The 14,593-nt window shown below is 42.9% G+C and overlaps 2 protein-coding genes across 2 annotated transcripts in view; one reads left to right on the top strand and one right to left on the bottom strand.

Moving 5' to 3' along the window:
* The first annotated feature begins 334 nt into the window (after positions 1-334).
* Positions 335-8,178, top strand: LOC308313003 (arginine-hydroxylase NDUFAF5, mitochondrial-like). The gene is made up of 12 exons (XM_080759843.1): positions 335-548; positions 1,769-1,973; positions 2,362-2,402; positions 2,840-2,903; positions 3,025-3,072; positions 4,000-4,103; positions 4,235-4,274; positions 4,788-4,985; positions 5,793-5,853; positions 6,812-6,895; positions 7,126-7,208; positions 8,030-8,178. Exons 1-12 carry the CDS (start codon positions 445-447, stop codon positions 8,156-8,158), a joined length of 1,161 nt encoding a protein of 386 aa, XP_080615969.1. The 5' UTR covers positions 335-444; the 3' UTR covers positions 8,159-8,178.
* Positions 8,179-8,970: 792 nt separating this feature from the next.
* The window catches only part of kif16ba (kinesin family member 16Ba), a 43,025-nt gene continuing 37,402 nt past the window's right edge, over positions 8,971-14,593 (bottom strand). Inside the window, exon 32 of the mRNA XM_080760437.1 lies at positions 8,971-13,228. Coding sequence (XP_080616563.1) covers positions 12,938-13,228 — 291 coding nt within the window. The 3' untranslated portion in view covers positions 8,971-12,937. The remainder of the gene's footprint in view (positions 13,229-14,593) is intronic.

The raw sequence follows: 14,593 nt of genomic DNA, 5'->3' as shown, positions 1-14,593 counted from the left end.
TTGTTTCTAAAGTGTAGTTGTTTATTTTGTCTTGTTTCTAAAGTGTAGTTGTTTATTTGGTCTTGTTTCTAAAGTGTAGTTGTTTATTTGGTCTTGTTTATAAAGTGTAGTTGTTTATTTGGTCTTGTTTCTAAAGTTTAGTTGTTTATTTTGTCTTGTTTCTAAAGTGTAGTGTTTATTTGGTCTTGTTTCTAAAGTGTAGTTGTTTATTTGGTCGTGTGTTGTTAAAATGTTTCAAAACAAATACTAAACAAATACAAAACAAACAGGGTTGCTTATTTCTATCCCTCAATGTGGCAACAGCGCTTCCAGTCAGTCAGTCAGTCAGTCAGGAGGTTAGAGAGACGTTAGAGGTTTATCAGAGAAACAAACTGTTATTAATTATAGTTAATGCATATGAATATGATCATAACGATAAGGTGTTAATTAGTCCAGTTATAGTGAATGAATATGATGAAAATGATGCTGAATAAGTTTACTGTAAGCTGTGTGTGTGTGCAGAGAGCAGCAACACTCCACACAACAACCTCTACGCCATGGAACAACCGGTAAATTATATTTAAATGTTATAATACTTATAATCAATAATAATTATTATTTGTATACAGATATTATTATCGTAACGTTTATTTTTTGCGCGCCGAGCTGGAATCGAAACCCGATCTCCAGCTCTGCAGAGTGGCACTATAGTGGAGGGAGTGACACACGCACACACACACGCACACGCACACGCACACACACACACACACACACACACACACACACACACACACACACACTCCTCACATAATTGTCACACAAATAATTGTGTTTAACGATTTACGTTTTTTGCATTGAATATTGTAACGTTACAGATTGTATTTCTGTTTGAGCACACATTGCACATCAGGACACATTTGATCACTGACATGTTTAATGTTTTTATGTTTTATTTCCAAAAAATATCTGTCTATTTATTATAAAAACACAGCATAGAAGATAGGCTATAGCTGATCTATAGAGATTTTTTTTTGTATGGACATTTTTCAACATGGAAACGATTGATGATTATATGCAAAACATAAATGCGATTATCTAAAAAGAAATGTGATTCATGTAATAATGTAATAATGATGTAATAATGGTGACAGGCCTGGCCCTGGATCTCAAACGGTCAAAATGTAGACATTATTGAGGGAAATTAAGATGATCAGATTATCGTTTTAAAACTCCGCTTGCCAACTAACCGGTTAATCGATCAATATGGTTATCATCCATCCATCTTCAACCGCTTATCCGTAGTCGGGTCGCGGGGGCAACAGCTCCACCAGAGAGCTCCAGACTTCCCTCTCCAGAGCAACATTAGTGACTTCCTCCTGGGGGCTCCCGAGACGTTCCAAGGCCAGTGAGTCGATGTGTTTCCTCCAACTGCGCCTTGGTCTGCCCCGGGGGCTCCTCCCAGTGGGATGTGGTCCTTGGTCTGCCCCGGGGTCTCCTCCCAGTGGGACGTGGTCCTTGGTCTGCCCCGGGGTCTCCTCCCAGTGGGACGTGGTCCTTGGTCTGCCCCGGGGGTCTCCTCCCAGTGGGACGTGGTCCTTGGTCTGCCCCGGGGTCTCCTCCCAGTGGGACGTGCCTCGAGGACCTCCCTAGGGAGACGCCCGTGAGGCATCCTAACAAGATGCCCGAACCACCTAAGCTGGCTCCTTTCCAGGCGAAGAAGCAGTGTAATAATAGTTATCAATGATCAATTATTGAATGAATTGATAATTCCCATCCTAAATCCCCACAGACCGAGACTAACGCGTCCTCAGACGTCTCCTCAGTCGTCTCCTCAGTCGTGTCCTCAGACGCGTCCTCAGTCGTCTCCTCTCAGACTCATGTCCTCCAGAGGATCCAACAGCATGAACGTGTTCGACAGGAGCATGAAGAGACGGCAGAAGAACTGGTCTGCATCTCTACAGGACGGACACAAATATGACTACCTGAGAGACGAGGTGCACGCACGCACGCACGCATGCAAATGTACAGTGCACAGTGACGTAAAAACACCCCAAAGCAGTGGGCACTAAATGATTATTGAAATAAAAATGTTGATAATGTCTGGTCTGCTGAGGAAACCCCACTGTACCTTCGACAGGCAGCCTCTGTAGACACGTTTAAAGCACAGCTCAAGACCCACTTCACTATTGCTTTTTAGTTGAAAACTACTTTAAATATTATTTTAATGTTTTATGCTTTTCTTTTCTTTTCTCCATTGCTCTGTAAAGCACTTTGAGCTGCATTTCATGTCATTAAAGGTGCTATGCAAACAAATATTTAATTAAATTATTATTATTGTTATTGTTATTATTAAGGTAATGTTTTGGTTTTGTTTGCGTCCAGGTTGGCAGCAGAGTGGCCGACAGAGTATACGACATAGCAAGGTGAGGACGATGATGTCACATACAGCCGGAAGTGATATCACATACAGCCGGAAGTGATGTCACATGCAGCCGGAAGTTATGTCACACACAGCAGGGCTTCTCAGAGTGGGGTCCGTGACGCTAGTCCAGCGGTGTCTCGGAATGCTCCGATCGTACATAGTTTATTTAGGGGTCGCGGTCAGGAAGTTATGACCGATATTTCCGATCTCCGATTATTTGCAGGGTCATATCTGCTGATATCGATTCTGACCGATTCCGATATTATACACAGGACCACAATGGAAACAAGTCTATAGAGCCTTATATGGGCGTACACAGTGACATAGACCAATGTCTGACGTTGAGTGTATAAATGTCATTAGTTGTTCTAATCTCTACAGGACGTTAGGGCCTTATAGGGGCGTACACAGTGACATTAGTTGTTCTAATCTCTACAGGACGTTTCCTCTGGCCTTGGATGTCGGTGGAGGGAGAAGTCACATCGCAGAACATCTCAGCAAGGTACTTGATTACACACACGCACGCATACACACACACACACGCACGCACGCACGCACAGTATAGGGTGTATGTGTATATACATATATTAATCTTTACTCCTTAATGTTGTGTTGCTTTTCAGGACATTGTGGAACGTCTCGTCCTCACAGATACTTCAGAAAACACCTTGGTGAGTACAGGTCTCACCTTCTGACAGGCAGGCGGTGAGTCTCTCACCACCGCGGCTCAGTGACGTCATGTTGTAGTTTTAGTAAAAACAGAGAGATGTGTTTGGGTGAGTCTCTCACCACCGCGGCTCAGTGACGTCATGTTGTAGTTTTCGGTGGTCAGTGACGTCATGTTGTAGTTTTCGGTGGTCAGTGATGTCATGTTGTAGTTTTCACCTCTTCACCTAAAACTCAAGTCTGAATATAGGGCTTTAAACTAGGTGTGCACGATTATGAAATTATGACCGATATCTGATTATTTGCAGGGTCATCATATCTGCCGATACAGATTCTGAGCGATTCCGATATTATACAGAGGACCAGAATGGAAACAAGCCTATAGGCCCTATAGGGGCTTATTGGCCCAAAGCCTGTTAATAAAGTATTCAATCAATCAATAAATCAATAAATAGCATATACTCTTTTCCAAGTGTCTGTTTTCACTACTGAGCACACACATTAAATGTAGACCTGAGGGGTACTAGACACTTTAGATTTATATTTAACTGATTTTTTTACATTTTTAATTTAAAATCATTTTTGCTGGTGAAAACCGATTAAATAATCTGTGTTATTTTGAGAGCGTTTCGATACCGATATGGCATTTTTACGACACAGTGACACTAGTAATAGTAATGGTAATAATAATGGAGAAGCACAGCCTGTCTTCATTTAACATGAAACATTGGGATGGGACAGTGGGTCTGTGTGTGTGTAGTTACTCTGTCTTGTCACAAGGTGGTGCACTTTACCAACATTCTGTGTAGTCTCCATGTAGGGAGAGTTGCCAGCTGTGAGAGACTGCATCTGTGTGACTGTGCACACACACACGCATGCATGCACACATGCACGCACGCACGCACACAGTGATGTGTATGTGCTCTCCTCAGAAGCACAGCAGACACAGTGAGCTTCCTGTCCAGCGTGTCGTGGCTGACGAAGAGTTCCTGCCGTTCAGAGAAAACACCTTCGACCTGGTGCTCAGCAGCCTCAGGTAATCTTTCACCTTTGACCTTTGACATAATGCTTCTCACCCTCAGGCGTCTGACTGGTTTAATAATAACATAATAATAAACATAATAATAACTAGTTTAATAATAACATGTATTTATGTTTCCCTTCCAGTCTCCACTGGATCAACGACCTGCCAGGAGCTCTGAGACAGGTAGCCTTTACACTGATCTGGAGTCAGTTCACTTTACCTTATTACACTGATCTGGAGTCAGTTCACTTTACCTTACCAGTAAGACGCGCAAACGCGGGAAGCGAACGCAGCTCGTACATATTTGGGTTTTGGACGTATAGCTGCTTTGGGGACTCCTTATATGGTTATGGCTAAGTCATGGTGACGTAATCACTCAGCTCCATATATGGGCACAAAAGCGGGACAGACAGACAGACAGACAGACACACTTTACCTTATTACACTGATCTGGAGTCAGTTCACTTTACCTTATTACACTGATCTGGAGTCAATTCACTTTACCTTATTACACTGATCTGGAGTCAGTTCACTTTAACCTCTCACTGATCTGGAGTCAGTTCACTTAACATCAGATCAATTATGTTAAATGGCCTTCCCATCAGATAAATGCCGTTAAAAGGTCTCCCCATCAGATAAATTATGTTAAACGGCCTCCCCATCAGATAAACTATGTTAAACGGCCTCCTCCATCAGATCCAGCATGTCCTGAAGCCAGACGGGGTGTTCGTGGGGGCCATGGTCGGAGGAGAAACCCTGTACGAGTTACGCTGCTCTCTGCAGCTGGCCGAGACGGAGAGAGAGGGAGGATTCTCTCCTCATGTCAGCCCTTACACCGCCGTCACCGACCTGGGGAACCTGCTGGGGCAGGCTGGCTTCAGCATGCTGACTGTGGTACGTATATTATATATGACCTGGGGAACCTCCACCATGCTGACTGTGGTACGTATATATGACCTGGGGAACCTTCAGCATGCTGACTGTGGTACGTATATATATATATATGACCTGGGGAACCTCCACCATGCTGACTGTGGTACGTATATATATATGACCTGGGGAACCTCCACCATGCTGACTGTGGTACGTATATAAATATGACCTGGGGAACCTCCACCATGCTGACTGTGGTACGTATATATATGACCTGGGGAACCTCCACCATGCTGACTGTGGTACGTATATATATGACCTGGGGAACCTCCACCATGCTGACTGTGGTATGTACTGTATATATGACCTGGGGAACCTCCACCATGCTGACTGTGGTACGTATATAAATATGACCTGGGGAACCTCCACCATGCTGACTGTGGTACGTATATATATGACCTGGGGAACCTCCACCATGCTGACTGTGGTACGTATATTTATATATGACCTGGAGAACCTGTTGGGACATCCGATTTCAATTGTTTACCCTGTATAATATAATGTATTAATATAAATATAATAATTATGTATCTTGTATCATATACAGGCTGATTTGCCGATTTGTTTGTGTATATAAACTGCATGTCTTTAAATTGTTTTATATAATGTATGTAATGTAATCTCGTCAGCATTGAAAATGAGGGAGAACCTCAATTGCTCTTTCGAGAATAAATAAAGGTTTAAATTAATATACATTTATTTAAAATAATGTAACTGTGTGCGTGCGTGCGTGTGTGTGTGTGTGTGTGTGTGTGTGTGTGCGTGCAGGATGTTGATGAGATCCAGGTCCATTATCCAGGCATCATTGAAGTCATGACGGACCTGCAAGGCAAGTTTATCTTTATTGATCGAACGCATAATTAATGAGTGATTGATCAGTGGTTGTCAAAGTGTGGTCCGGGGACCCATGGGGGGTCCTCGGCCCCTGATGTGTTACTATTACAGCTATTTGAAGAATAGGATTTAGAAAATGTTAGAATGTTTGAACATAAACTGGTGGATAACTGGGAGAGGGTGGAGGGTAATTGTACTAAATATATAAATAAATATATGTTAGGAATGGGAGTAACTGTATAACTATATAAATATATATTTAGGAATGGGAGAGAGTAACTATATAAATATATATTTAGGAATGGGAGAGAGTAACTATATAAATATATATATTTAGGAATGGGAGAGAGTAACTGTATAAATATATATTTAGGAATGGGAGAGAGTAACTGTATAAATATATATTTAGGAATGGGAGAGAGTAACTGTATAAATATATATTTAGGAATGGGAGAGAGTAACTATATAAATATATATATTTAGGAATGGGAGAGAGTAACTGTATAAATATATATTTAGGAATGGGAGAGAGTAACTATATAAATATATATATATTTAGGAATGGGAGAGAGTAACTGTATAAATATATATTTAGGAATGGGAGAGAGTAACTGTATAAATATATATTTAGGAATGGGAGAGAGTAACTGTATAAATATATATTTAGGAGTGGGAGAGTGTAACTGCATAAATATATATTTAGGAATGGGAGAGAGTAACTGCATAAATATATATTTAGGAATGGGAGAGAGTAACTGTATAAATATATATTTAGGAATGGGAGAGAGTAACTGCATAAATATATATTTAGGAATGGGAGAGAGTAACTGTATAAATATATATTTAGGAATGGGAGAGAGTAACCGTATAAATATATATTTAGGAATGGGAGAGTGTAACTGTATAAATATATATTTAGGAATGGGAGAGAGTAACTATAAATATATATTTAGGAATGGGAGAGAGTAACTGCGCGTGGAATAGACGCTCTATGATTCACAGAGACACCATCCTGGCTGCTGCCTCCATTTACCAAGGTACCCCCCCACACACACACACACACACACACCAAGGTGAGACTACCCCCCCCCCCCCCCACACACACACCCACATCCACACACACACACACACACACACACACCAAGGTGAGACTACCCCCACACACACACACACACACACACACCAAGGTGAGACTGCCCCCCCCCCCCCCACACACACACAAGGCCTTTTAACTTGTTGAACGCTTAAACCGTGTTATATTTTTCAGAACTTTATGGAAATGAGGACGGATCGGTTCCTGCCACGTACGAGATCCTCTACATGATTGGTTGGAAGCCTCATGAGTCACAGGTGCTGTATGAGATCCTCTGATTGGTTGGAAGATGCTGTGCTTATTCAGACCCTCCAGCCAGGGTCTGTCCCTGACTGGCTGGCTGGGTCTGTTCGAGCACGAAAATAGTGTTTGGTTGGTTTTCACAACCAAATGTCACTTTTGTGCAGCCTAACACACACACACACACACACACACACACACATATTAACTGTATGGGCAGTACAGTACAGTACTGGGTAACGGGTACGGTCGCCCCTTTTCCATCTCGCCCCACTACTCTACTGTAAATAACAAACATAATTAATGTTGGTGATTATATAAAAGGTATTATCATATTAATGTATAATTGTTAAGTTCAATCTGTATATCCACACATAATAGCATGATGATGCCATTACAAAACATGGGCTTTACATGGAATAAATGTGTTTAATAAAACAATTAACTGCTATAGAAGGTCCTAAATCAACTTAATTAAGCAGTCACCGTCTCTGTGTCATAGAGTATAGAGATCGACTACTATACAATCAAATAAATCTGTAAACAAGATCCTTTCAGATTTCAGAGAGGGAGGGAAATACTACATTAACTGTTAACTACATTAAAACATTCCGCGGGGCGAGTTGGTAAAGGTCGTTTGGTATTCCTGTACTGTACTGTACTGTACTGTGCAGTAGTGGGACCCCCCCTGGGGACCCCCACACGGAGTTGCACCACTCACTTCACATGGGTGTGATTTGTTCGGCATATTTCACAACTTCACCCGATAAAATCACATAAAAACCTGCAAACTTCATCACAAAATCAATGATTTTTCGTCTCATTGTTTGTGTTTCAGGCCAGACCAGCCAGGAGAGGCTCGGCAACGGTGTCATTTGGAGATCTGTCTAAGATCAGTCAGCCCCCCCCCCCCCCCAGCACCCTGACCCCCCCACTACACACACACACACACACACACACAATGTAAATATTCTTATTTAAACAATATGTAAAACTGTCTGCAATAAACATATTGTAATAATGTCTGCAATAAACATGCATGTAAATATGTACTGTTTGTATTTTCACTGGCATTTCAATGGGTGGTTCTGAGAGCAAATACAGGAGAGACTAATCATGTTGTTTTATAGTTTAGAGCAAATACAGGAGACTATTCATGTTGTTTTTTTCTACTTTCTAATTATTTGTTTGGCCCGAAATATTGTGTGTGTTGTCGTGATTTGTCACGACAAGAGTTGGCTTCGTACGACGCTTAAAAGGTCTTTAAATAAATAAAGCACGAAATGCCTATGGCACAAATGCATTGCGATTAATTTCCTGGGCCACTCGTTGTTCTGAAAGGGGGAGGGACTGCGACGCTCTATAGACCTGAGCAACAAGGTCCTGGTTTAAGACCTGAAAACCAGGGACGTGCAAAGTGTGTTTCAAGTGTATTGGTCATTTAAAATAAACACCGTATAGTGTATACAATGTATTCAGGTTTTTGTTTGGCAGAAGCCTCAGCTTATAATGCCTGCCCTTTTAATATTCAAAATAGCTATAAAGTATGAAAATACAACATAACAAAACAAGACAAAAAACAAAAGAAAATAATAATGTAATAATAATATTAGGCCTACTGTATGCACAATTATGTTAGAGGCGCAGGGGCTGAAAAAAGGGCACTTTTGGACAAATATCAGACGGAGGTCTGATATCCGACTCGTGTCAGTCAGTCCTTCTCTTATCAAGAAACACATCAGTCAGAGTCCGTTTCCTCGTTTAATTCATCATCCCAAAACAACAAAACAATATAGCATATTCATATAGAATAAAGCATATCCCCAACGTTAGTGGTTGAAATAAAGCATAAATTATTCCCAACGTTAGTGGTTGAAATAAAGCATATTCCCAACGTTAAGTGGTTGAAATAAAAGTACAATCAATCCCTTTGATGACATTCAATGTCAATGTGTTTATGCACTGCATTTAAATACACAAGCATCGCCTAGAAAAACAAACAATTATAAACATTCATATACAGTGTAATTAATATACATGACATGCTTCACATCAATATGGCTTATAAAGGCGTGTTACGTGATCTGTGTTCAGACGATCACATCCACTGTAGAGATACGAGACAAAGACAGAATCAGGACTGAAGTGTTTTAGATTGTCCTGACGTACACAGACCCCCTGGGGTCTTAAAGCAGGGGTTTGTCCTGACGTACACAGACCCCCTGGGGTCTTAAAGCAGGGGTTTGTCCTGACGTACACAGACCCCCTGGGGTCTTAAAGCAGGGGTTTGTCCTGACGTACACAGACCCCCTGGGGTCTTAAAGCAGGGGTTTGTCCTGACGTACAGACCCCCTGGGGTCTTAAAGCAGGGGTTTGTCCTGACGTACACAGACCCCCTATAGTGTCTTAAAGCAGGGGTTTGTCCTGACGTACACAGACCCCCTGGAGTCTTAAAGCAGGGGTTTGCCCTGACGTACACAGACCCCCTAGTGTCTTAAAGCAGGGGTTTGCCCTGACGTACACAGACCCCCTAGTGTCTTAAAGCAGGGGGTTTTCAACCCTTTTCATTTGAAGGTCAATCATTTATTCAGCATTTGAGCCACAGTTCCATGCTGTATTGATGTCGGTATACCATTAGGAGAGATAACAGGCAAGCATTGATCAAAATAACAATTAAATAGAGTAGACGAATAACAGTTTTAAGTGCACATTTTATTCTGACCCCTCCACGAAAAGGCCTCGTTGTCCTGACCCTCAGCCATCATTTATACATTATGGTGTATTATGGTGTGGACTTAAACTGTTATTCGTCTATAGTACTCAATTATGCTATGAGACAGACTGGTTTCTGAACTGCCCACAGCCCTCCTATGAGACACAGACTGGTTTCTGAACTGCCCACAGCCCTCCTATGAGACACAGACCGGTTTCTGAACTGCCCACAGCCCTCCTATGAGACACAGACCGGTTTCTGAACTGCCCACAGCCCTCCTATGAGACACAGACTGGTTTCTGAACTGCCCACAGCCCTCCTATGAGACACAGACTGGTTTCTGAACTGCCCACAGCCCTCCTATGAGACACAGACTGGTTTCTGAACTGCCCACAGCCCTCCTATGAGACAGACTGGTTTCTGAACTGCCCACAGCCCTCCTATGAGACACAGACTGGTTTCTGAACTGCCTATAACCCTCCTATGAGACTGAGTAGAAAACAATGGTACCATAGTATGATCATTAGTGAGGACTTAAATGGGTGAAGCCGTCCTTTAAAGGACAACTTCACCACTTTTCAACCTATCTTCATATATATATAGGTCCTCACTAATAATCATGAAAAAATGGCGCAAATATTTCCTACTCGGTCTGTGTCTCATAGGAGGGCTGTGGGCAGTTCAGAAACCGTCTTCCAGTGACATCATCGATGGGGAATCCAAGCTAATAGAAACTGCAGGCTTTCTAGTCCTGAAAAGTTGCAATGCGAAAATGGAAGCCACCGTTCTCACGATAATGAAAATCTAAACATTTTTGTAAAAAAAATCTTGTTTAAAAAGAATCTGCCTAATGATGATGTTTCTAAACTGCCCACAGCCCTCCTATGAGACACAGACTGAGTAGGAAAAAATCATGCCATTTTATCATGATTATTAGTGAGGACATATTTTATGAAGATAGGTTGAAAAGTGGTGAAGTGGTCCTTTAAGTGGAGGACTAGACTTGTTGTTCATACGGTATAGAAGCTATACCTGTGACATCACCAGTGACATCATCTATACCTGTGACATCACCAGTGACATCATCGATGGGGATTCCAATAGGAAATAGAGTCTCTCTCTTTCCTAGAAAGTCTGCGAACCTAAATATTTGAAAACATCGTTCCGACCGAACCAATCCCCATCGACGATGTCACTGGTGATGTCACTGGTAGGCAGGTTTCTGAAGTGTCCACAACCGACCAATGAGGCACAGAGTGAGTAGACGGAAATATAATTACATATTATAACCAGTAAGACGCGCAAACGCGGGAAGCGAACGCAGCTCGTACATATTTGGTTTTTTTTAATATTTATTTTTAAGTTATCATTTTTTTAAGTTAAGTTATTTTTAAGTTAAGTTTTTAACTTAGCCATAACCATATAAGGAGTCCCCAAAGCAGCTATACGTCCAAATATGGAGTGTGTTGCATCAATCACAAACAAATCACTCAGCTCCATATATGGGCACAAAGACACACACACAGACATGATCTGCTAGGTCTCATAGTAAGTGCTCACTGCGTTCGCAATCACTGCGTTCACAATGAGCATTAGAACCATTTATAATATTATAATGAGCATTAAAACCATTTACATTATAATGAACATTAGAACCATTTATATGAAAATCAGGGTGAAAACGGGTGAATTGCTCCTTTAACACATTTTGGGGCGGGAACCCCTTTTGGTGTTTTAAGCATTATTTTAAACTTTAGGTGTTGAGAAATAGCAGATCTACAAGCTCATAGCGCGGCACCGAGTGCCACTGATATAGAAACATAGGTATTATCAGAAAACCATTGGGATTTAGAAGAATGTTTTGTCCGGCCTAAATGGCTTAAATATTACGATGCTACACAATGGCGTCGCTTGCTGGAAATCCCAGATCTACAATCTTAACAAAGCCTCTCCGGACAGAAGTATCAGTAGTTTCATGTTTATACGTCAGATTCCACGACCATAAATACGTTCACCCCAACATAATATTTATTCTAGCGAGGAGGAAACTAAAGTTACATTTTATTTTTGGCAACAACTATAGCAGACCTAGTTCACAGCCCTGGGGGACCCCAGAGTTAGAACTATAGCAGACCTAGTTCACAGCCCTGGGGGACCCCAGAGCTACAACTATAGCAGACCTAGTTCACAGCCCTGGGGGACCTCAGAGCTACAGAGAGCTGTGACCTAGTTCACAGCCCTGGGGGACCCCAGAGCTACAGAAAGCTGTGACCTAGTTTACAGCCCTGGGGGACCCCAGAGCTACAACTATAACAGACCCAGTTCACAGCCCTGGGGGACCCCTTAGTTACAACTATAACAGACCTAGTTCACAGCCCTGGGGGACCTCAGAGCTACAGAAAGCTGTGACCTAGTTTACAGCCCTGGGGGACCCCAGAGCTACAGAAAGCTGTGACCTTTGACCCCAGAGCTACAGAAAGCTGTGACCTTTGACCTCAGAGCTACAGAAAGCTGTATGTGTTTTATTTGGCGTCAACGTGCAGCGTTCCAGCTCTGCGGCACCTCAGGGTCAGGGTTCAGGTTTCCGACGTACGTTCAGAACTCCATCCGCTTGACCTGCGGTTCAACGCAGAGACCCTCCGTGAGGCAACGAGACCCTCCATGAGGCAACAAGAGTCTCCGTGAGGTAACAAGACCCTCCATGAGGCAACAAGACCCTCCGTGAGGCAACAAGACCCTCCATGAGGCAACAAGACTCTCCATGAGGCAACAAGACCCTCCATGAGGCAACAAGACTCTCCATGAGGCAACAATACTCTCCATGAGGCAACAAGACCCTCCATGAGGCAACAAGACTCTCCATGAGGCAACAAGACTCTCCGTGAGGCAACAAGACCCTCCATGAGGCAGCGAGGCACTGCAGAGCTCTGTGGAGTTGTGGCGAGCGTCGACCGGGTGGGGGGGGCTGGGGTCAGAGGTCAACCCGGGGTCGGAGGTCAACCCGGGGTCGGTAGGTCAACCCGGGGTCGGAGGTCAACCCGTACCGTGGCTGCTGTAGTCGAACACGCCCTTCTTGAAGAACGGGGAGAAGTCACAGATGGAGTGTTTGCTCAGGCCAGAATCAGAACCACGACCCAGACCAGGACCAGGACACAGACCAGGACCCAGACCAGGAACAGGATCAGTACCCAGGCCCAGACCAGGAACCAGACCAGAACCAGGACACGGACCCAGGCCTGTTCCCGGGTCGCTGGCCGTCGCGTCGGACCGCAGCGGAGAAGCTCCTGACGACAGCATCACCTGGAAGAAGCTCCTGAGGTAACGCTGGTGGAGAGAGAACAGATTCAGAGATTGGCATTTCCTTTGCCATGTAAAGACTTTTTCCAGTTCAACAGTGATGTGCACCACTTCAATACGAGACAGTCAAATAATTTACATCTCCCAAAGTTCCGTACTGCTCTGTGTCAGTTCTCCATCAGATACAGGGGGGCCCAGCTATGGAACACCTATACAGCAATCTCATCAAATTCTACTTCATTAAAACATTTCAAACATAAGTTTAGGACCCACTTAATTGACCAGATCACCTAATTATATTTCTTTGTATCTATTATTTTCTCTAATCATGTAAATAACCAAAAATTCTAATCATGTTCTTGTTGTGTTTTTGTTTAGTTGTTTTGTTTATGTTTTATATACTGCAATCATGTTTTCTGGATATTCTATATCTCATGTACAATGTTTCATTATAATCTATATAGGTAGAGGCCTCATATAAGCCCCTTGGGCTTTTTTGCCTCAGCCTAGCACCTTACCCTTCTCATATTTATATGTTCACTGTGTTGTTTTATACTGTGCTGAATAAATAAATACAAATACAAAATACAAATACAGAACAGATCAACACCCTGAGTGGCATAAACGGAGGTCACTGTCCAATCGGATAGTAGCGCTCAGGACGGTGATTAATCACAGTGTGACAAAAGCACATTATTTATGTCGTTCTACTTTGTTGTTCTGTACATGTTATTTATTTAAGGAGAAATATTACATGTGAAGTGAATGTGATGATAATATTTCCTATTCATGAGGAAAAGGTAACAGGTCTGACACATGGGTGATTGACACGCCACTGGTGTCGTCACCCAAGGTTACTTCAGGAGGAAGTGACACACGGGGAACGGGGGAATCACAAAGACAGTGTAGGCCTACACGGGGGATGAGGAGCGCCAGGTAGCAGTCAAATCCAAGTATCAAGTTTGATCACGCTTATCTGCAGCCCTTACTAGCAACAGGACCGTCGGGGAATTAAGTCATCGCTTAATTGCTGCCGCCGTCGGAGAGTCGGCGTTTGGACTGGAAGCCGGTCGAAGGTTTTCTGCCACTGGAGTTGAACAACCTGTACCTGCATGCCGGTGAGATCGAGCCGAGGGCTTTCTGTTGGATCTATTTATTTACTATAAGGGGTACCCCATTTGTTTTTGTTTGGTCGTTCAGAGCGGAGGAGCTCTCTTCTGTGGATATAAGGACTGCTAAAGACTATCGCGGGCGGACCGTGTTCAGTTAAAGAAGAGGACGAGCGCGGACTTTATTATTTATTTATTTAACACTTAGTGCGGTCGCGCGCACTTGACTTTGGGCGTGGGTTGATTGTTTTGTTTGTGTAAACGTTGAAAGAATTGTTTGTTG

The sequence above is a fragment of the Protomyctophum bolini genome, assembly GCF_963924005.1.
Source record: "Protomyctophum bolini genome assembly, chromosome: 3".
Taxonomy (NCBI): domain Eukaryota; kingdom Metazoa; phylum Chordata; class Actinopteri; order Myctophiformes; family Myctophidae; genus Protomyctophum; species Protomyctophum bolini.
The sequence above is the reverse complement of the archived record's forward strand: the minus strand, read 5'-3'. Positions and strand labels throughout refer to the sequence as shown.

What these genes read in the sequence shown, in the direction of transcription:
- LOC308313003 (XM_080759843.1), top strand. Translation starts at nt 445, where the DNA reads ATGAATATGATGAAAATGATGCTGAATAAGTTTACTGTAAGCTGTGTG. An exon ending in ATACTTCAGAAAACACCTTG is followed by an intron (nt 3,073 to 3,999) that starts GTGAGTACAGGT and finishes TGCTCTCCTCAG; the next exon opens with AAGCACAGCAGACACAGTGA. An exon ending in TGCTGCCTCCATTTACCAAG is followed by an intron (nt 6,896 to 7,125) that starts GTACCCCCCCAC and finishes TATATTTTTCAG; the next exon opens with AACTTTATGGAAATGAGGAC.